The sequence below is a fragment of the Podarcis filfolensis genome (assembly GCF_964270895.1).
Source record: "Podarcis filfolensis genome assembly, chromosome: 4".
Lineage (NCBI taxonomy): Eukaryota > Metazoa > Chordata > Lepidosauria > Squamata > Lacertidae > Podarcis > Podarcis filfolensis.
The window spans coordinates 80,972,250-80,993,381 of NC_139607.1; the positions used below are offsets into that span (position 1 = coordinate 80,972,250).

The 21,132-nt window shown below is 39.9% G+C and overlaps 2 protein-coding genes across 5 annotated transcripts in view; one reads left to right on the top strand and one right to left on the bottom strand.

Annotated features, from left to right (window-relative positions):
* Nucleotides 1-15,707, top strand: part of ZDHHC20 (zDHHC palmitoyltransferase 20) — a 45,438-nt gene extending 29,731 nt beyond the window's left edge. Inside the window, exons 6-14 of one of the 2 annotated variants that reach the window (XM_083609235.1) lie at nucleotides 1,148-1,180; nucleotides 1,919-2,039; nucleotides 5,546-5,581; nucleotides 6,543-6,675; nucleotides 7,900-8,026; nucleotides 9,878-9,967; nucleotides 10,788-10,903; nucleotides 11,150-11,231; nucleotides 11,915-15,707. In XM_083609235.1, the coding sequence (XP_083465361.1) occupies nucleotides 1,148-1,180; nucleotides 1,919-2,039; nucleotides 5,546-5,581; nucleotides 6,543-6,675; nucleotides 7,900-8,026; nucleotides 9,878-9,967; nucleotides 10,788-10,903; nucleotides 11,150-11,187 (694 nt within the window). In that variant the 3' untranslated portion in view covers nucleotides 11,188-11,231; nucleotides 11,915-15,707. The remainder of the gene's footprint in view (nucleotides 1-1,147; nucleotides 1,181-1,918; nucleotides 2,040-5,545; nucleotides 5,582-6,542; nucleotides 6,676-7,899; nucleotides 8,027-9,877; nucleotides 9,968-10,787; nucleotides 10,904-11,149; nucleotides 11,232-11,914) is intronic. The other variant, XM_083609236.1, reaches the window with a different exon arrangement.
* A 2,298-nt stretch (nucleotides 15,708-18,005) lies between these two features.
* MRPL57 (mitochondrial ribosomal protein L57) lies at nucleotides 18,006-21,100 on the bottom strand. Of its 3 annotated transcripts, none has more exons than XM_083609351.1 (3): nucleotides 20,992-21,100; nucleotides 20,583-20,724; nucleotides 18,006-18,420 (listed from the first exon to the last, which is right to left on the bottom strand). In XM_083609351.1, the coding sequence occupies exon 3, from the start codon at nucleotides 18,416-18,418 to the stop codon at nucleotides 18,104-18,106; it is 315 nt and encodes a 104-aa protein (XP_083465477.1). In that variant the 5' UTR covers nucleotides 18,419-18,420; nucleotides 20,583-20,724; nucleotides 20,992-21,100; the 3' UTR covers nucleotides 18,006-18,103. The 3 variants fall into 3 exon arrangements, with proteins under 3 accessions (XP_083465477.1, XP_083465478.1, XP_083465479.1); XM_083609352.1 differs by having other exon boundaries at nucleotides 20,520-20,724; XM_083609353.1 differs by lacking the exon at nucleotides 20,583-20,724 and having other exon boundaries at nucleotides 20,992-21,089.
* Between the last annotated feature and the right edge of the window lie 32 nt (nucleotides 21,101-21,132).

The window sequence follows — 21,132 nt, forward strand, 5'->3', positions numbered from 1 at the left end:
TTTTTTCATTCAGGCTTCCTTGGCTGCTTGACAGAAAGAGGGGGAGTGGGAGAGGAAAACAAACTTTTAAAATAAAAAGTTAAAATCTAAAAAGAAAGGAAGCGGAAGACCTACACAACATTTTGCGTGGCTCTGTAGTGGGTGGGAATTTTGGCAACTGTGATGTTTGCCTGGATGTTGAAATGCTTTAACAGGCTTTGAAAGCTAGTGATTAGATATTAGGGGTATGCACAGGCTCCAGGCCTTGCATTGTATCTGATCTGCTTCTGAAACACTCTGTACTTTCTCTGTTTTGATCTGTGTTTCAGGTTCTCTGCCACTCTGTATACAATTAAGCTTTGCGTTTTCCCCATTCACTATATAATGGATAATCTAACAACAACATTCCCCTCTTTTGGCCAAAATAACTTACAGACACAGAAGCCCCTCTGGATAGATTAAACCTGCCAAACTGCAGACAAATACATCCAGAGGCTTGTGGAGGAGAATTAAAAGGGATGGATTTTTCTCCATAATTCCTGTTGGGTTTGTCTCTTCCTTACCTTAAAATATTTAATTAAAATAAATAATTAAGAGGTGGTATATTTTTAGAAACATGGCAGCTTTGCACCAGTCTTTTTCTGATTGTTGTTTGTGTCCTCTGATAGCGTTTACAGATCTCTGATGGGCCTCATGGTGCAAGGTTGTCGAGAAACCTCTTTGCAGGGTTCTGAAGAGCTCTGGGCTTTTGTTAAAGCAGAGGAACATAGGATTTTAAAAACAAAACAAAACTCAATGAAGCTTTTACTTTTCAAAAAATTCCCAGTTTCCCAGTTGTTGTGCTTTAACAAAAAAAAATAAAAAAAAATCCATAGCCTCACTTCTTGCAAAGCCTGTGGGCCACCCTAGAGAAACACAGAGGTAGAGAAACATTGTTATATGGCATGCGGGGGGGAGGAAAAGAGTGGCAGTGTGACCCAGAGCTTTGTGGGAACCTAATCTGACTCAGAGGATATAATGACATCATACCTTGACTGAGATGGGGAGGAGGCTGAATAACTAATTCAGCTTTTTATTTGACCAGTCCACACCTCAATTAGACATTCTTGTTTGGAAAATCCACATGTCATCATTAACTTTATTGGAAATGTCTTTCTTTTTTCTTTAGGTGTGTACTGAAAATGGACCATCATTGTCCTTGGTATGCTCCCCCACCCCCTTGTGTTCTTAATTTTTGTCTGTACAGAGAGACATAAGTAAACCACTTCTTGTTGGCTGTGCTGCAGGATGAACCAAGAACAGGGATAACTAGGAGTGACTACTTCCTCTGGGGAAATTTTGATGCTACATTAGTTGGAGTTGGTCTACTGGCAAAGTCTAAATGTATATTGGGTTTGATTGATTTTTATAACAGAATGAAAATGAAATGAAAAACGAAATGAAAAATGAAAGCCTAAGGCTGCAGTCATATTCTGTTAAAATTAATGGGAAGTTTTATATTGGAAGAGGATTGTACCATAAAAAGCATTAATATTATTACGTAGTGACAGTTTCTACTGAATGGTTTTAATACTTCCCTTCAGAAGGATTAGAGTTTTAAAATAAAATCAGGTTTAGAGCAAAAAAGGATCATTAGAATGAAAGAGACAATTTGTGAATAAATGGAAACAACTGGACAAAAATACAAATTGTATTCATGTTTGCATAGTTAATAAGCAACATTTCAGTCATTTTTAATTGATAAAGGGATGGTTTTTAAAAATCAATTTCAAGCTTTGTGCATTGTAAAAGAGAGCAAACTTTTTTACTTTAGGCATTTAAGTTACTTCCAGAAAACAGTTTGCCTAATTCTGCTTGCAATGGCAAACCTAAAAGATAGACCCTTTTAATGCCTGCCGTTCTTCCAGGTTTACATAGCAGTTTCTCTTTTCTCTTCTAGGGTGAATAACTGCGTGGGATTTTCAAACTACAAGTTTTTCCTCCTGTTTTTATTTTATTCCCTCCTGTATTGTCTTTTTGTTGCCTCTACAGTGCTGCAATATTTCATAAAGTTTTGGACAGTAAGTGGGGTTTTTTTATTAAAAAAATCATATCTTAGATATTTTATCTGTCTATTTAGCTGTCTGTCTCTGTGTGTTTAAACATCATGCATTTATTGTTGACATACCACATATAACCATCATCAGTTTGAAGCGGCTGAAGGAATAAAAACCTACCGATAGTTAATCTAAATTTATTTATTTAATAATGTGTGTTTTTTCAGATTCACTAGAGCTGGAAAACTCTGGGACAGTTTTTGCTCTGCATGTTTTAAGAGACGACATTATGTTCATATGACATTTATTAACTCGAAAAATGTCAACATTGCCCTCATCTAATTCCAAAATAATGTTCTTCACTACTCTGATTGAGTAGCATTCTTTACTTTATATTAAATCACTACCTGAAAATACAATATTATGAAGGCTGTAGACCACTGAGGTTTGTGCCACAAGAAGCCAAAAATGCCTCATGTTGCCAATGGCTGTGGACTTGCACCGTTGTGCTTCTGAATATAAGAGAGCTTCTTATTTAATGAGATAACTTCTTACATTAAATAAGTCAGTTTTGATTTCAGAAAACAGTTTGTGTGTGCATGTATCACAAGTAGAAAAGGAAAATCTTTGACCGGCTCAGAGTAAATTCTCTCTCTTAATATTCCATGAGATCTTCTCTTGTGAGGATAAAGACACCCTTCTGAGGGTTGGTTAAGCATAGAGAAATATGGGCCTTATAGAATGATAGACTTGTAGAGTTGGAAGGGACCCTGAGAGTTGTTTAGTCCAATGCCCTGCCATGCCTCAAACCACCAGCCTTCTGGTTAACAGCCAGACGCGCTGATCCACTGTGCCACAAAGGGCTTTATTTGGCCATGCAAAGGAGATTGTTAGCTGTTTTGAGACTCCTTAGGGTAGTGATAAAGTGGGATATCAAGTCCAAACTCCTCCTCCTCCTCTTCTTCTTCTTCCTTGTTTCCCATTACATCTGATTTGGAAAACTATGGTTACCAGCTTCAGAACAGGCCAGGATCTTACATCAACTTTAAATGGTGGTTTAAGATCCTAACTTGTTTCTAATTTGAAAACCATCATTTCTAGGTTTGGAGATAATGGGGGGAACGATGGTTAACTGGAGGGTAATTGCAACCTCCTGAGAAGGAAAGGGTGGTGTGCATGCATGCAAGACTCACTCGTTATTTCTTTAAGCTGAGCTAAATACATCTGAACTGAGACAGACTTGGCAAACGCCATCCAGTGAGCTTTCTGCCTGAAACATGGGAAGCTACTTTATATCAAATCAAACCACTGGTTCATCAAGCTCAGTATCGTCTACACCATTGATGGCCACACTTGGCCCTCCAGCTGTTTAGGGACTACAATTCCCATCATCCCTGACCACTGTTAGCAAAGGATGATGGGAGTTGTAGTCCCAAAACAGCTGGAGGGCCAAGTTTGGCCATCACTGGTCTACACTGACTAGCAATGGCTCTCCAGGGTTTTAGATAGAAGTCTCTCCCAGCCCTGCCTGACGATGATAAGGACTGTACTTGGAACCTTCTACATTCACAGCAGATGTCCTGTGCGTCCTCACCCAGTGCTTTAAACATGATGAGATGCATCCAAAATTCTTTGCTTGGCACCACATACACTTTCTGGGTTTACCAATTATCTATTATAGAATCAGAATTGTAGAGCTGGAAGGGACCCCGTGGGTCAGCTGGTCCAACCCCCCACAATGCAGGAATCTCAGCTAAAGCATCCATGAGAGATGGCCATCCGACATCTGCTTAAAAACATTCAAGGAAGGAGAGTCCACAACCTCTCATGAGAGACAGCTCTTGCTGTCAGAATGTTTTCCCTGATACTGTATTTAGTCTGAATCTCCTTTCTTGTAACTTTAAGCCATTGGTTTGAGTCCTGCCCTCCAGAGCAGGAGAAAACCAGCTTGTTCCCTCTTCCATGCGACAGCCCTTGAGATATTTGAAGATGGATATCATATCACCCCTCAGTCTGCTCTTTTCCAGGTTAAACATACCCACAACTACTGTTTTCAGTAACTGTAGTGAAAGTTACCAAAAGATATTAGAAGAAGAATTATATATAGCAATACATACAGTACAAATAAGGAGACAAGTGTCTCTGGGCAGCTATTAGTAATAGGCAGATAGAATCGTAATATTATTTCATGTGATAATGTAATATCAGTCAGTGGCTCTGAGATACAGTACTGTAACTGGTTAATCTAAAGATGTGTTTAATCAATCAATCAATTAATTAATAATATTTATACCCTGCCCATCTAGCTGGGTTTTCCCAGCCACTCTGGGTGGCTCCCAACAGAATATTAAAAACACAATAAATAATCAGACATTAAAAACTTCCCTAAACACATTCCATTCCTTCTCTCTCTCTTTCTCTCTCTGTATGTGTGACTCCCATTATTTTTTCAAGAAACTACTTAGATATTCTTGATTTCCTCCGTTTTTCAGATATGTGAGTTTTAGCTCACTAACATTTTGAAAGGAAACATGCTGCTTTCCTTTTAAACATTTTTGAAGATACTTCGCCATCAGTTCTTATAAATATACATTTTAAAGCAGTGGTTTCCAACTGGCATAACTTACCCAGGGAGTCAATGGCACATGCCTGCCAACTGTCTGGGGCATCCTGTTTTGGGGCGGCCATGCTGTGCCCCAAAACACACAAGATTGCAACACCCAAAATCACACGATTTTGGGTGCTGTGCTCTTGCACAGGTGCATGGCCCAGAAAACATGCATCCCAGTTTTGCGCTGGGACATGTTGGAGGGTATGGTGGCACCATTCACATAACCGAAACTACCACACAGATGTCAACATTTTCAAAAACATGGGGTCTGCAGTACTTAGCTAATTGGGAACCACTGCTCTAAAGCATAGGGAGATCTGTGGCTTTTTAAAGATCCATTGAGAATGGTTTAAGCTATGATTTTAGAATTAAAGTGATATACGTAAGCAAAATGATAGGTATCTTGCCTGTACCCAAACCCACTTTTAGTTACATAAAAAGAACTAAGCATCATACAATAAACTGAAGGGAGTCTCTAAATAACTCATTCTGTAATTCTGTAATAGTGGCAAGGACATTGTGCTTTCAAAATGCTCTGATTTGTAGCTGGGTAACAAATTTCCAAACCTCACATCACTATGAACATTAGCTTCCAAGAGTCTTCTTGGATCTATATAAAACCAATTGGCTTCAAGGCTGAACTTCCAATGTGGAAAATTAGAGAGAGCAATGTGTTAATCTTAATTTTAATGGTGTGCCTTGAGTCCACACCATTAAAATAAATTACCTTTTACTTCAATCTCATTGTGCAAACACAAGCTCACCTTTACATGTTCATCCACTGAATGTAGACTAAGGCCTCTTGCCATTGAATGCTGCACGCATAAGCCATTAACTTTCTAACAACGTTTTTACTGTTTCTGAACACCAGCCTTGAAGGGATAAAGCTATTTAATAAATTGTCTTTATTTGCACAAAGCTTTGCCGCAGGAAATCTGCTGAGAATTGTCCAAAGGTAAAATGCAATTTAAGCTGAAGTCTGTTCTGGTGTGCTCATTCATTTTTAATAATGAAACAAGATTATCATACTATTTTGTAATACTATCTGTATAATTATGTAGTTTTAATTAATTGAAGATTATTGTGGAGAGCCGAAGAAGAAATTAGTACACTTAAATGCTGGTGGTAACTTAAATGGATGCTAATCTATGATGAGAGAATTTTACTTTTACCTTTCTATTTTAAAGGTCATCTTTTAGAAATAATTGGTTTTTCAAGCTATGTAACTGCTGCAATTAAACTATTTTTTGTTTCATGAGATTTTTGTAATCTGAGCATGTGTGGAAAAACTTGAAACTGAATTAAAAATACACGAGACCTTTTCTCCTGAAATGACACTTCTACTCAATGTAAAAACATCATTTTAAAAAACATGCACATTCCCTATAACTTTCACCTTCTTACAGAGGCTTACATTGTATGTGGTGTGTGTTGGTTCACATGATCATGTGGCTACTTACAAATAACAGTGTTCAGTTAACTTCATACTGAACATCAGATGGGTGGGAGGAAGGCTCATCCTGCCCCCGTTTCCAATTTTATAGTTGAATTTATAGTGTGTAGGCTTACTCTACATCTTCCCTCAGGCATTTTAAGTAATGTAAAGAAAAATACACATTGTAAACATCGTATAGGAAGTATAGCAGCACTTAGAAATCATACAGACACACAACAAAGGATGTTGAATGTGCTTTTACAGTGATACTCATGTACACTCTCTCACAAAGTAATGACAAGCCCTGTGACTCGCAATTCTACATTGGTTTCATATAATTTAGGTTTCTAAAATGTTAAATATGCTCATAGTAATGTTCGGATATGGTGATATTGGCTTTAGCTCAGAGATGCAACTTTATAGAAGACCAGCTGTTGAATAGAAATACTAATCCCACCCCCCTTTTTCTTCTTCTTCCCAGAATGAACTGCTGGACACGCGTGCAAAATTCCATGTTCTCTTCCTTTTCTTTGTGGCTGCCATGTTCTTCATCAGTATACTGTCACTTTTCAGCTATCACTGCTGGCTGGTTGGCAAAAACAGGTCAACAATAGGTTAGTAAACAATCTGCGGTATTATCTATTCCAATTCCAAGAAACTCCATGTTATTCTACTTTTTCCTCACCGTTAATCCTGTGAGCTAGGTTAGTCTGAGCATGTGATATTGGCTCAAGGTTGCTTAGTGTGTTTCATGGCTGTGCTTACTCATAAGCAAGTTCTGTTAAGAATCCCTGGAGTTTAGGATTGTACCCCTCAATCAGCATATCGGTTTAAAGTGACTTATGCCGTTCCCTGCTACTGGCCCTTTTAACTTCTTGAAATGCTTCCTTTCCATCTTAGGTTGGCTGTTGTTAGATACAGGAGCTGGGTTTTTGTTGTTGTTGTTGTTTAGTCGTGTCTGACTCTTCGTGACCCCATGGACCAGAGCATGCCAGGCACTCCTGTCTTCCACTGCCTCCCGCAGTTTAGTCAAACTCATGTAGGTAGTTTCGAGAACACTGTCCAACCATCTCATCCTCTGTCGTCCCCTTCTCCTTGTGCCCTCCATCTTTCCCAACATCAAGGTCTTTTCCAGGGAGTCTTCTCTTCTCATGAGGTGGCCAAAGTATTGGAGCCTCAGCTTCAGGATCTGTCCTTCAAGTGAGCACTCAGGGCTGATTTCCTTAAGAATGGATAGGTTTGATCTTCTTGCAGTCCATGGGACTCTCAAGAGTCTCCTCCAGCACCATAATTCAAAAGCATCCATTCTTCGGCGATCAGCCTTCTTTATGGTCCAGCTCTCACTTCCAGGAGCTGGTTTAAACCATACCAAGTGGAACATCTTTACTGAAAATGTCTGTTTAATTAGTTGCTTCCGACATTTGTTCCAGCCGCTGCTTTTGTTGAATTTGGTCCGTGTTTTTCTAGCTCATTTTTTAAGAATGCATTTTTAATGAAAACAACAACAACAAAAACTCTCTAATTTTGTAGACAGTTTGCATTTTGCTACTTAATGGCTTTAAAGGGTTAGACAAATACATGGAGGGTAAGGCTGTCAGTGATTACTAGTCTTAATGGCCATATATTACCTCCAGGCTCCGAGGAATTATGCCTCTGAATACCAGTTGCTAGGGAGCACAAGTGGGAGAGTGTTGTTGTGCTGAGGTCCTGGCTGGGCACTGTGAAAACAAGATGCTGGGTGGGCATTTGGCTTGATCCAGCAGGGCTCTTCATATATTCTTAAGAGATCTGTCCTCTTTCCCACGTTTGTTTACTTTTGTTTTCTGTGTGTGATGCAGAAGCTTTCAGGGCACCTATGTTTCGAAATGGACCTGACAAAAATGGCTTCTCTCTCGGATGCAGTAAAAACTTGAGAGAGGTTTTTGGAGATGAGAAGAAGTACTGGTTGCTACCAATTTTTACAAGGTATTCTTATTTAAATTTTATTCTTCTACTTTTAAAAGTTTTTAGAGTAAAATCTAGAGTTTGGTGATTTAGTGAAGCTAGCAATCCTAAATACTGCTAAAATTGTAACTTGTCTATTTCCTGAACAATGAACATACCTATGTGCTAGCTAAATGATATATTGTCTGCTAAGACCTAAACTGCATTATTTTTAAAATTATTTTTGTGCATAATGTAGCCTGGAAGTTGCATGTTCAAACCTCTATATTGTAAGGTCCTTGTTCTGTACTGGGTATTTTAGACAAATTATTTAAAATATTCCGTATTTATATATACAGTGGTACCTTGGGATGCGAATGGGATCCGTTCCGGAGCCCTGTTCGCATCCTGAATGCAACGTAAGCCACAACGGCGCGTCTGCGCGTGCACAGGTCGCGTTTTGCCGCTTCCACGCGTGATGTCATTTTGAGCGTCTGCGCATGCGTGAGTGGCAAAACCCGGAAGTAACGCACTCCGTTACTTCCGGGTTGCCGCGGAGCGCAACTCGAACACGCTCAACTCGAAGCACATTCAACCCGAGGTATGACTGTATAAACCTTTTTCTTCAGGACCGTGCCACTGTACTATATACCAGTTTTTACTTTTAATCCCTCTGTATTCTAGACAGTGATTTTTGTTTTCTCCATTGTAACATCTGTTGTTGACAAACGTTTTCAGAACTTTGCAGTAGGCCCCTCTTTTATTCTCCTTAACTGTTTGTAAGTCTTGTGCATGCTTGCCTGGGAGCAAACTTTATTTGTCACGATTTTGTTGCGTTTTTAATATTTTGTTGGTAGCCATCCAGTGGCTGGGGAAACCCAGTCAGATGGGCGGGGTATAAATAATAAATTATTAGTAGTAGTATTAAGATATACCCCCCAAGTAATATTCAATAGGATTGGGCTTCATACATTTATGGTTCAAGTTAAATACAAATGGAACCATATCAAAGTATTTCTATGACTTTACAAAATAAAGCAGAGTCAAAATAGTTGGTCGTCGTTAGTTCTTATCTGTGGATATTTGCAGATCATTTGTACAACTGTCCTTTTTTAAAAAGTGGCATCTTTGCTAAGTCCTACTGTTAGTATTCCCGGCATGAGGACAGCACTTTTTTAAAGGGTCTGTTTTAGTTGCCTTCCACACTCTAACAGCTGTGCTGTAACCTTGAACATGCAGAAATAACATACTGTCAAGGAATATAGGTCGCTCAGACCTTTGTAAGAACTTTGTATTTAAAAAGACTGCCTTGCTTTGTGAGGTCAGCAGCCAGGTACAATTTCTACAGTAATAGCTAACGCCCCATGTTTTAGAAATTTAAGAGAAACCACAAGAAAATGGGATTTCAGTTCAAACTGAGACATTCAAAAACACTCCAGTGAACTCTTGAGGTTAAACAGACTGCACGTAATTTACTGATAATACACATTCTTTTAAGTCTTAAATTTCATACAGTCAAGCTCACATAGGTGTTTTGTGTTGTTCCAGTGGAGCACAAGCCTTTTTTTGATTTTGGAGACAAACTTTGTTGAACAAGTACATATATGCTTCCATGGTGTTTATACTAAATAAATAAACCTGCAAATTATCTGCAGCTCTGAAATAAGTCATTTCCTGCATTATTTGTAGTGGCGGTTGCAGTGCTTAAAAGTTACTTAACCATCTGCTATACCAACCAGAACATTCCATTGTTTGAACAGAGTGATGTACTATCTACGTTTACTGAGTCACTCAAATGTGCCACTTCATATAACTATTTTAAACCCAGTGTATCCATTATTGTTAGTTTTTAATAGCACACTAGTTAGATGTCATGTCTATTTTATTGTTCAGTTTAGGGGATGGCTGTAACTTTCCAACACGCCTGGTGATTATGGATCCAGAGCAGCTTACTGTCTCAAGCCAAAATGATCCTGCTAAAAGGTGTGTGGTTTTTCTTTTACTTGTGTCTTGCTTCCTTTTATCTTACGTGTATCATTTTTACAAAGCAAGGAAAAATGCATATTGAAGACCCACAGCTGTGGCCAAATGTGAACAGTCCTCTTTGTAGTCTAATCTTTTCCCTGCCTCTGCTTTTGACCCATTGTTCACCAGGTCTTAGCCTCCTTTTTTACTCCCCCACTCTAAACGTCCTTTGATGCTGTTTGACTTTGAAGTGAGTTAAGCTGGAAAGTTTATTTCTTTTTAATGGGAAGTTCTTTATGTTTGACAATATTTATAGTGCAAGCTTAGTTATGGACACCTTGTCCGTTTAAAATTGAGCTTTCTAAGCCTCATTTTTTCCTGCCTTCGTCCTGACCTGCCATATGGAGCTTTCAGCCTTATATCTCTTACAAGCTCACTGTTCTCACCAATTAATTCCCTGTGCATCCTTTCTGTTGTATGCCAGGCATTCAGAGTAGCCCTTGAGAGAGATTGTGCCAGTTTAGATCATGTAACCACAAACTATTGTTTCTTTTTATAGGCTTGAACAATCCAACCCTCCCCTTTACAGTTGAGGGGAGGACATTTAAAGCCTCTTTTCCTGGTTAGCAAAGTTTCTTACTTACTAGGAATGGGTGCCTTAAATTTCCTCCCATCATGCATGAAGGGGAGAGGACAGCAGGCAAGCCTGAAGCTCATGAAGTTATGTCTGAACTGAGCAATATTAATTCATATTGTGTTGGTCTCCAGAATAGTGTTTAAGAATTTCAAGTTCTTTGGTGCATGAACTCCAGCTTCTGATAGCAGTTCTTCTTTTCAGCTCGGGTCCCAGTCAACCATTTCCTGTTAGGCCACTAAGCGAGTCCCAAAATCGATTGCTGGCCAGTGAAAACCAGTGGGTGGAAACCAATTCAGAAGATGAAAATGTTAAATCAGGTACTGAATGTTAACTGATTAATTATAATCACTTGTTATAGAACAGAATTTCAACATTCTGATTAAACGAGAGAAAGAGAGAGAGACTGGAGAGTAACTGAATTTAAAAATGGACAAGTTTGTCTTTTACAGATTAATACAAATAAAGAGGTCAGATACTAGCTTAATGCTGCCCCCCCCAATTTCCATCATGTAATGTCTCTAAAATATATACCTTTATCATTATGTTTTCTTTATTTTTTAAAGGTGTAAAAAAGCATATTATAGTTTCATTGGAGAGCTGATCTTGGCTTCAGTGTCCATCCCTCTCAGTGGAGAGGAAAAGATGGTAAGATAACTTCCGCTCAGAAATAGTGATTTATTGTGACCTTGTAAGGGTGTGAAATAAGATTCTTTTCATTCTGAAAGCCTTCTTTTTTAAAATATTGCAATCTGTGGTTTGATACATATGTTTGAATGATTTTCCTCTGTCCAGAATGCAACATCTGCTGTCAGTCATGCTGAGCATGGCTTTAATCTCATCAGATCTAAGACCTGGCACCTGCTTTGAGTTATAGAATTCCAGCAATGAATACATTGGAAAATGGTGGCGATAAGCATCAGAACAGTGTTTCTTCAGTGTGGAGTAGCCATGATCAGTTCCCTTGTGCCTGCGATTAGGAGATGAGTTTTCTATAGGCTAATTTGAGGTACCGTAAATCTATTTCCAAAGCAGATTTAAAGCAGCAGGCAGATTTCACAGAGTAGAAGCCAATTCCTGTTTGGATAGAAATGTGTTTACAGTGCAGTTGCCAGCATCCCAAGACCAAGCTGATAGAAGTTGTATGAGTGGAATGCAGGTGGCAGCACAGAGACCCCAGTTGGGCTTCAGTCATTTTGGAGAAAGCCCTTCATAAGCAGTAAGTCATGCAAGGAAGTGACATAGATCGAAATACGGAGTAGGTAGCCATGTCTTTTTTCTATCTCTGTCTTTATGCAGCATTACACTAATGTAATTTGTTTTCCGTATAGGTTTCTACACTACATTTGTGCTTGGATATTACTTAATTTTGTATGGAAGACACTGATATATCAATGGAACAGTGCCAGCATGTTAGCAGGATATGAAAAAACGAAATCCTTGACGGTATCCAGTGGATGCTTATGAGCACTGTTGCATAGCAGAAAGTTTGATGCCTTAAGATTCTTGATGTGCATTTTTGCAACATGGACGTAAGCCACTACAAGGGCCAAATCCTGAAATACCCTGGAAGGATATGAGAGTATGCAAGACTCTTAGAAGTGCAGAAACTATGCATTTTGGCTGCACCGCGGTGGAGGAAACTAATTCTGCAAAGTTGGTGTGAGAAATGCCATGCCGGTGTCATACGGGAGTTTCTTCCATAGCAAGTCTATGGAAGAAAGATGGGGCAGGGGAGGAAAGAGTGAAACAATCATAGAGTACAGCCATTGAAACTGCACAGTACGATTATGTGTCTCAAAGCACTATCTGGTGGACTTGCAGCATGATGCATTTTTGCTTTCTCCACTACCATTATCAGATAACCAGTGGTATTGGTAGGTGTTGCTAAACAGACAACCCAAGACTCTGGCCTTTTAGTCCTCTCTGATATTGAAGTTCTCTTCCTACAGGCTTGCTTTGTTGCAATACAACATCAGACAAGCAAGGTTTTTCCATTGCATTATTTTTTTATTTTTTCCAGAAATAAGGGCCCACTGGCAACATGGTACATTAGTTAGGGAGAATAAAGTTTCCTCGACTTTCTGTTTCTTTAAAGTGCCAATAGTTTAATTTCTAGAATTTGTCTTATTAAGCCATATCAACAATATAATTTAGTAAAGTGAATTCCTCTCCTTCCTTCCCCCCCAGAGATGTTTACCTGAATATTACTTTCAAATCTTTTTGACTGATAATCCCAGCATAAAGATCCCAATTGATTTATCCATCTTCTTTCAGCCCAGCTCCAGAAATCATCCATTTCTTTTTAAAGAGAAAATAAACAAGTATGTACTGTACTTTATGGGACTGGATTTCACAGGGATTTTTACTAGCAAAATTCCTTGAGTAAGATGTGGAAGAATGCACCCAAGGGAGAAAGAGGGTTTGTTCTCTAGTTACCCCTGCTTTGGCATCTCTCCCTCCCACAGTCTCACTGACCCTGAATCCAAGGCCTATCCTTTTAAGACACAAACCTTTTTCTGAGCAAATAATTCTACAGACTACTGTGGGGGCTTAATCTTTATTATCAGTTCACAAGGGGCAGCAAAGTACTCGATGCTTGACTCAGAAGAATCCTCATCTCCAGCCGCCCAGCTCTTTAAGCAGAATTCTGGCTTCCGATACTCTTTAAGGAGGAGACCATTGTAGCCACGAAGTTCCGTCTTGGCTCACTGTATGGTGTTAGACTTCCCCATCATTCTACCTTGATGTGTACCTTTTAATTCACTATCATAAATTGTGTCCAAGCTGCTCATAGTTCGTTAGCTCCATAAAAATATTAAATTCTTCCCAAACCCCTTTTATATAAATTATCCCATGTATGATACAAGTGGAAAAACCGGGATCCACTTTGCAAATCTTAGGAAACATGATGATAGTTGGATGGGGGGAATTATATTGAAAATAAATTTTGTAGTTTGTAAAATAGTTTAGGATCTTCTTAGATCAGCTTAGTTTACAAAATGAAGGAAAAGCTAAAATGGTTTGTGCTGTCTTTGTGACCAACCCAAACTCAAGAGCTGGATCCTACACACTTCCTGTGCAAAATGCATAAATCAAGCTCAGGGCTTTCTGTGCAACTGCTAACCTCACTCTCCATACTCAAGGTAGTGGGATTTCACCCCAACTCCTGTCCTGAAATAGCAGTTGCCATCAGTGCTTCAGAGCACATGGGGGAAATAAGCTTTATGTGGCACAGCACCTTGCATATAGCTTCTCCAGGTCAGGTGGGGATGAATAGAGGCAGGTTTGTTTTTTTGTCTTCTTATGTCCCAACCAGCCCACAGAATGGTCCCACAACTTCTTGCACTAGCTAGGCACTGTAGCAAATGGACAGCCCCTTCAGTGTTGACGCAAGTGGGCAGAGGCGCCATGCTCTGCCTTGCTTGTCCCATTCATCATACAGTACCTGTGCTTTGACTCTCAACAGCTTCAGGAAAGGATAGAATGGAATCAAGTATATCTTGGGAGCCAGGCAATAAATTTATGGGTTGCGTTTACCAGTTAGGTCAACTATAGCAGCACATTTCTTATAGTATGTCATATATGTAGAGTACGTAAAATGGGTAACAGGGTTCTCTTTGTAGAGTGTACATAGGAATTAAGGCCCATCTGCACTTAACGTGAATTAACAACACACGTTGCTGTTAATGCATTCCCTTTTTTCATTATTGGGGTAATAATTGTCAATATTTAATACTTTATTGATTTGCAGTCCTTAAACCACTTTGAAAAGGTTCCAGAAGACTCTTCTTCATGGTATCCGTTGTTTAATGTGTAAACTATCTTGACCAGTATTGAGAAATAATACCAAAGAATATAGTTTGTAAACGGTTTAGTTTTAATTCCAATGCCTTATGAAAGCATTTTGCTAGTAAATGACCTAGCATCAGCAGGTCACATTTAAGGATCAATGTAATTTTTAATGCTAGTAAATACAGTTTGCATTCCCTAGCAGACACATTCCTGTTTCAAGAAGCTCCCCTGAGTTCTGATTCTAGCACAATCTGGCGTTGCTTGCTGGCCACTTTTATGAGTTCAATTTTATGTTACAGATTTGGGGTGAAGTTGTTTTTTAAAACAGCAGCACTTCTTTCATTTACCAACCACTCTTTTTTCTGGTAGAATAATGCCTTAACAATTGGTATCTACTACTAGAGTCAATCAAGTTCCAAACATCATCTTTATTTTTAATAAGATGCCAACCCTAATACACAATGTGACATTAGCTCCTGGTTACTTAGCAATACATCTTTTGGATCTGTGTTGGAAACTTATGCTTTAACTCAGTCTTAATATCCAATATGTATTCTCCAGATCTTAACTTGAATCTTGCAAATGGTAGAAAGTGTCTGTCCACATTTACAGAACATTAAGTGAAGTTGAGTTGTAGAAGATCATCCAACAGGGATATGACTGACTCATAACTTGGGTCAAGTTAGGACAGCATCAGAACCTTTTTCTTGGTACCCAGAAATTGTAAACACCAACAGATGTACAAGTTACATTATGTTGCAGTTCGCAAGTAGTCCCAGAATTCTGGGATTCTACCAGGAAAATTTTATATAAAGTGGTTTAAGGAATGCAGATTTTTCCTTCGTTCCTAAATGCATTCACCAGGAAGTCCTATGGGTTTCTGCAGAGATGAAACATAAATACATGGTTTAGAATTGCAGACCATAATGCAAAACAGAGAACATCTCTCCACTGTGTCTTCATTTCTTCTGCCCTCGTGTGTAAATTACAAGGCCAAAAGTGTGACATCCTTAGTTTATGTCTAGGGCTGCCACAACCTGTGTGTTTACCAGTGGGTATGTCAAATACATTGTCCTGAATTTATGACAAAGGTGTATGCAAGGATTTTACTTAAATAAAGGTATATCCACTGTAACTAAGTAAGCTTGCAAATACTCAAATTTAAATTGGTATGAGGTTATTTAGAGGATATATAATGTGAATAATGCATCTGTTTTTTATGTTGCAGATAGGAATATTCCTATGCACAAAGAAAGCATTGCCATTAATACTTTAAAGTGACTTTTTAAATGGACTTTTATAAATAAATTAAATATAAAAGAATACAAATCATTTTGCCTGAAATTTTCATGTTTTTATCTGCACCTTGTAATATTTTCATGTGTATTTTTCACCAATAATTTTAAATCATGTTGAGTATTTTATATATCAAAGTGCAGACTTCCATTAATATCTTAAGCATAGCTCCTTTTAAGGGGAAAAAGCATAATCTTTAAACCCTTCTTTGCCAAAGTGATGATACATTAAAATGGATTATGACACACTGAATGCAAAAGAAACTAAATAAATACGTTGAAAAAATGAGCTAACTTGTGAAATGCATTTCTAATTGGTGCAAGTGATGAAGATACAATTTCAATTCTCTTTTATGTGTGGGTATAAATGCGTAGGGACATCACTTGGGAAGAGGAGCTTTAAAAGTTAGTTGGGGCTATCTCTCATGTGTCAGTCCAATTAAATGAAGATAACAGTGGGCAGATGTTGCCAGAGTTCACCTCCATTTTGGGTTCCCACACTTGGCTCCGTTTTGCCTGAAAATGTTAGCTAGTAAAGGCTAACAAATTAGGACAGGATACATTTCACAGGTCCCATTGACACTATACTTGAAATGGAAGTGTCCCAGCCCAAAGCATGGATCACTGTTGCCTACCTCTGTCCCTGACAGGTTGCTGCTAGAAAGCATGCTACCACTGAGGACACACAACATGACAAAGCTAAAATCAAGAAACACTCTCAAGATACACTTCCGGGGAAGGAGCCGTCGCAGGTTAGTCACCTATCGGGAGCTCCCCAAAGATGTAATTAAGTGGTGACTAACGGTGGAGGATTATGTGTCATTTTTGTCTCTGCGGAACAGAGACAACATTTGGATTAATTCCTGGATGTTCTTGATGGATCGCTTGCTGACGTGGGATCGAGAAATCCTATTGGACGGCTGAGTGACCAGGAGTGGGGAAAACGACAACATTGCCCAGGCACTGCTAAAGATCTCTGGAGGTCAATCTCCTAGGAAAAGACGTAACCATACCTCCTTTCTTTAGTTATATCTGAAACTACTATAAATCACTAAAGAAATTAAAGAAACTACTCCTTTGTCAGTAAAAATGTCAATTTGAAATACGACCCTAAAGCTGGCTTAAGAAGAGAAGTCGTTGAAAGACTGACGGCAAAATTGGTTTTTTCAGGAAGTATCTAGTTTGTTTCGAGGAAAGTATACCGCTGTTCATAACACACGCCTGCTTATAACAGAGAAGAGAATCTCTAAGAAGTGTCTATGTTCTTGTGCTGTTATATCTTTGATCCTCCATTTCACAAGTGATTGCATTGACAGTAATGAAAATTAATGGTTACTGCTGCGCTCGCAGTAGGGAGAATGGAATGCTAAGAATGTGTACTTCTAGCAGCACCCAAGATTGCAAGTATGTTAAGAAATAATCTATTAACTGTGGCAGGTTTTCAAAAATTATTTGATCAACAGAGAAAGCAATTAAAAATGGGAGACGCAGAAAATGATAATGGGCAAATCACTGAGTAAAGTGGAGGTGGGTGTGGAATTCCTGGGGAAAAATACTGGAGATGGTTTGCTACATCAGGAGTAAGGTTTTACACAGATTGCTGAAGAGTCACAGCTCCTGGAAAAAATTATCAAGGATAATTTGTCAGCCCTCGAGGATGGTTTATTGCTGATGCTGGAAGGAGTGCAACAGATGTAATGCTGGAAGGTGATGGAATTCATGGAAGGACTCTCTGTATAACTTGGAATCATCTCAGAAGACAAAGTGATCACGCTTCCTGCCATACTTTTGGAAAAAAAAAAGAATGGAAATACAGGAAATTGAAAGAAAAAATGGCAAGGACTGAAGACCACGGCAACAGGAAATGGAACTGGAAGATACAGGAACTTTTGCGGGAGTGCGAATTAATGTCTACTTAATTTCTGATCAACTGTGGACATTGTCATATGAATACAGTAAAGAAATTCATGATGAATAAAGAATAAGGACTTGAACTGTCTTTTAAAATCTGGTGGTAAAGTTGTGAGGGTGGGCTGGAAGAAGATTAAGGCCGACTCTTACTTTTAATAATAATTGGAGAACCTCTTTTGGACTTCTAGGATGGGAAGGGAAAGGAATGAAACTGAGATGCCTGGATTTAACACTGGGAAAATAACACCTAGAAGGAACGAATAACTGGACATTACTCTGGATTGAACATCAGATTATTACGAGAAACTTTTGCAAGCACAACTTGAGGAGAGAGGATGATCCTTTCTAGGCAGAATAGCATTACCAAAGTTTGGAAGAAAAAGAACACCTGTAACTTGGAATGAGCACTGAGACTGAGAGCTGAAGAGTAATACATTTATTTACAGGCCTTCTTACATAACTGGTGGTTGCCACTGTCAGCAATTGCAAGCAGTCCAGCTGAACGCCAACTTAAGTTTTTCAAGCTTCTGTCCATTTCTTGGTCACATTAAGGTGACCCAGATGTTCTGTAGCATACTTATGCTCTGGAAACTTAGCTTTTTCTGCAGCCATTGCTCTTTCCCGCCATAAACGTCTGCGTTCTGCATTGTGGCGATACTCCTGGTCTTTTGTCATGTATGCCCGGCTCAGCCAATATTCATTTTCAGCTTCCCTTTCCAGCCTCTTGATGATACCCTGTTTCATTATCTCTGTAACGAACCTCGGCCGTCTGTGTTTACCAATCCACTGACTCCCAGGAATGCGGTTTCGAAGCCGTGCTATGGTCAGAAACATACCTTTAACAGCAAAGGAGGTTAACATTGATTACTTGAATATTCTTCAATCAAATACAAGAGGTCAATATTATTTACAGTTAGCAGCTAGAACCCATGGCTATGATGAATTAGAGAAGCTGACTTCTAGCTTGAGACATCAATGTGTACACCTATCTCATAGGATTTTTGGCAATCATCCTTGTGTCAGAGGCTGCAGGGGTCTTTCTCTTGATTTTTGATAATGTGTAAGTAGAGGACAGACTGGTGCATCTTTTGATTCCCACAAAGGCACTCTTCCCTTCCTTTGATTCTCTTCAGTTAATGGAAAAGCCAAGTGAGGCAACACTTACTACTGATAAGCCAGTAAGGGTTGTACCATTTGAGGCTAGGTACATACCATACATTTAAAGCTTATTCCTTGCCTGCAAAAAAAATAAAATAAAATAAAATCTTGACACTTGTAGCTCTATAAGGGGTAAACTACGGTCCTCAAGATTCTGTGAGGGGTGGACAGAATATACTGTACTTTTATTCCAACAACAACACAAGAATCTCTGTGGAGCGGAGACTTGAATTGATAATGCATAAACAAACATATTGCTTGTGCTGTGTATTGCATACAAAACTTAATAAGAATGTACCACAGGACAAGTTACTGTAGCTATATATTCTTGTATTTACATGGAAACCAATAAAAATTATTTGGACAGAAGATTCTGTGAGGGGTGTGTAGACTTTAAATGGTGTGTATGCAGCCCCCGTCATCAGCTGGGGACTCATATTTGAATGTCCCACATCAAAAACTAAGTATCAGAGAAGAGCTCAAACAAAGCCTTCACACTGATATGCCAACCCCACCGACTGTGCTATGCCGAACCCACAGTAGTACACTGAGCAGGGATTACATTCTTGGGGTAGAACCTCATATGCAAAAACTCTGATACTTGAACCACCTTCATATGAGCAATCTTGACTGCGAAGCAAGACAGAGCTTAATTTTAAGCTCTCCGCCTTGCTTCCTGGGCTCCAGGAGGCTCTTGCAGGCCGTCCAAGTTCCTGGAGATTTTGTGAGAAAAAAATATCATGAAATCTCCAGGAGATCTCAGATTCATGTGAAGAGACACAGGAGTATAATATAATCCCCACCCCACCCCCCAAAAAGTATTAACAGATGAAAATAGTCACTCAGCTGAAACCCGTCTCTCCCAGTACCAAAGATCACACTTTGTTACTGATTGCTCTCGTCAATTAAACTATTCTTAACCCCGTTTTCAGGGCACAAAGTGGCTTACATTACTCTAAATGCATGAAATAAATTAACAAAAACGCAGCAGCATCTAAATAGTTTTTTTTTCAAGTACTGTACAGCACAATTCAGCAAACCAGACAAAAAAAAACCCCAGAAGAAATATTTATTTTAAAGACAACCAGCAGTGAGGGACTGCACCTTGGGGATGTAGTTCTAAAGTGTAGGACCACCACCGATAAAGCCCTGTCCCTGTTATCTCACAGGGAGGCTAGGGAAGCCCTCTACCACCTGCACGTTGTAGAAAGTAAACTCTGAAATAAATTCACATAGCTGCAAACCTCTCACGCTGCTGAAATTCCTAGTCTTGGGAATTTAGATGTGGTTGATTCAAACACTTTTGAGAAGCAAGGCAACCCCCACGATCCCATTTCTTGCTGTAAGGAAAGTGTGGAGGCTGCCCTACATCGCTTCTCAAACGCGTTGTTTGAAACACCTCACACACACTACATCATAGCTGTCAACTTTCAGATTTGAAAATAAGGGATCAGCAGCCTCGAAAATAAGGGCTCAGCCGCCTCACCTGTCCTGGGGACAGTCTACGGGATATCTAACAATCTGGGATAGCAGCGGGAAATGGCGCTGGAATAAGGGAATTTCCTGCCAAAAAAAGGGAAGGTTGACAGTTATGCACTGCATGCTGGAAGAAGCATGTGAGCTGCTCTGGCTCCCCACCTCCACCCACTCACGGGGAATGAAATCCTGCTTTCTGTATTGACCCTGTTCCCTCGACCATCGCCTGATGCCACCAGTGATAACAGCTGATCAGCAAGGTGTGCATGATTGGGGGGGGGGGATGGCCCCATGGACAAACCTGGACGTCCTTGAGCACCAGAGGATCCCCACTTCCCTGGGCGCCACTTCCCTGGAGGCTCACTTGGAGCGTGTGAAAGGACTATGAACCGAGTTCAGTTCCAGCAGCGGAAAACAACGCCTCTGCTGCTCAAGGTGCGTCCTCTGCTTTAATGCTACACGTTTGCCTTTTGCGCCTGGGCTTCGGCTGGAAAATCTTGGGAGCTCTAATAACAAGAAGAAGAAAAAGCAGCAGATCTGACACGTCTGAAGTGCTCCCATCCCGGGATGGGATGGCAACTAGCCCCTGCCTCCTTCCACGCCAATTCTATCAATGCCTACCAGGCACCTTGGGCAGCTTCTCGGTGTCCCGCCCGCTTCCTCTTGCCGCCGGTTTAGAGGGAAACCCTTTCTCCCCGCCCACCTGCTTCCCCGTCCCTCCGCTCTGCCCGCCCGTCCCGTAACCCCTTTCCCGCTGCTCCTCTTCAACTCACCGGTCACAGGTCCGCCCGTCCCACCTCGGCAGGGAAAAGAAAATGGCGCCGCCCGAAAGGTTCCTCCGCGCTTCAGCCTCAAAGCTCTCGCGAGAGTGAGGAGATGTCCTCCCACCCCACTTCCCAGGTTCACTGAAGAGG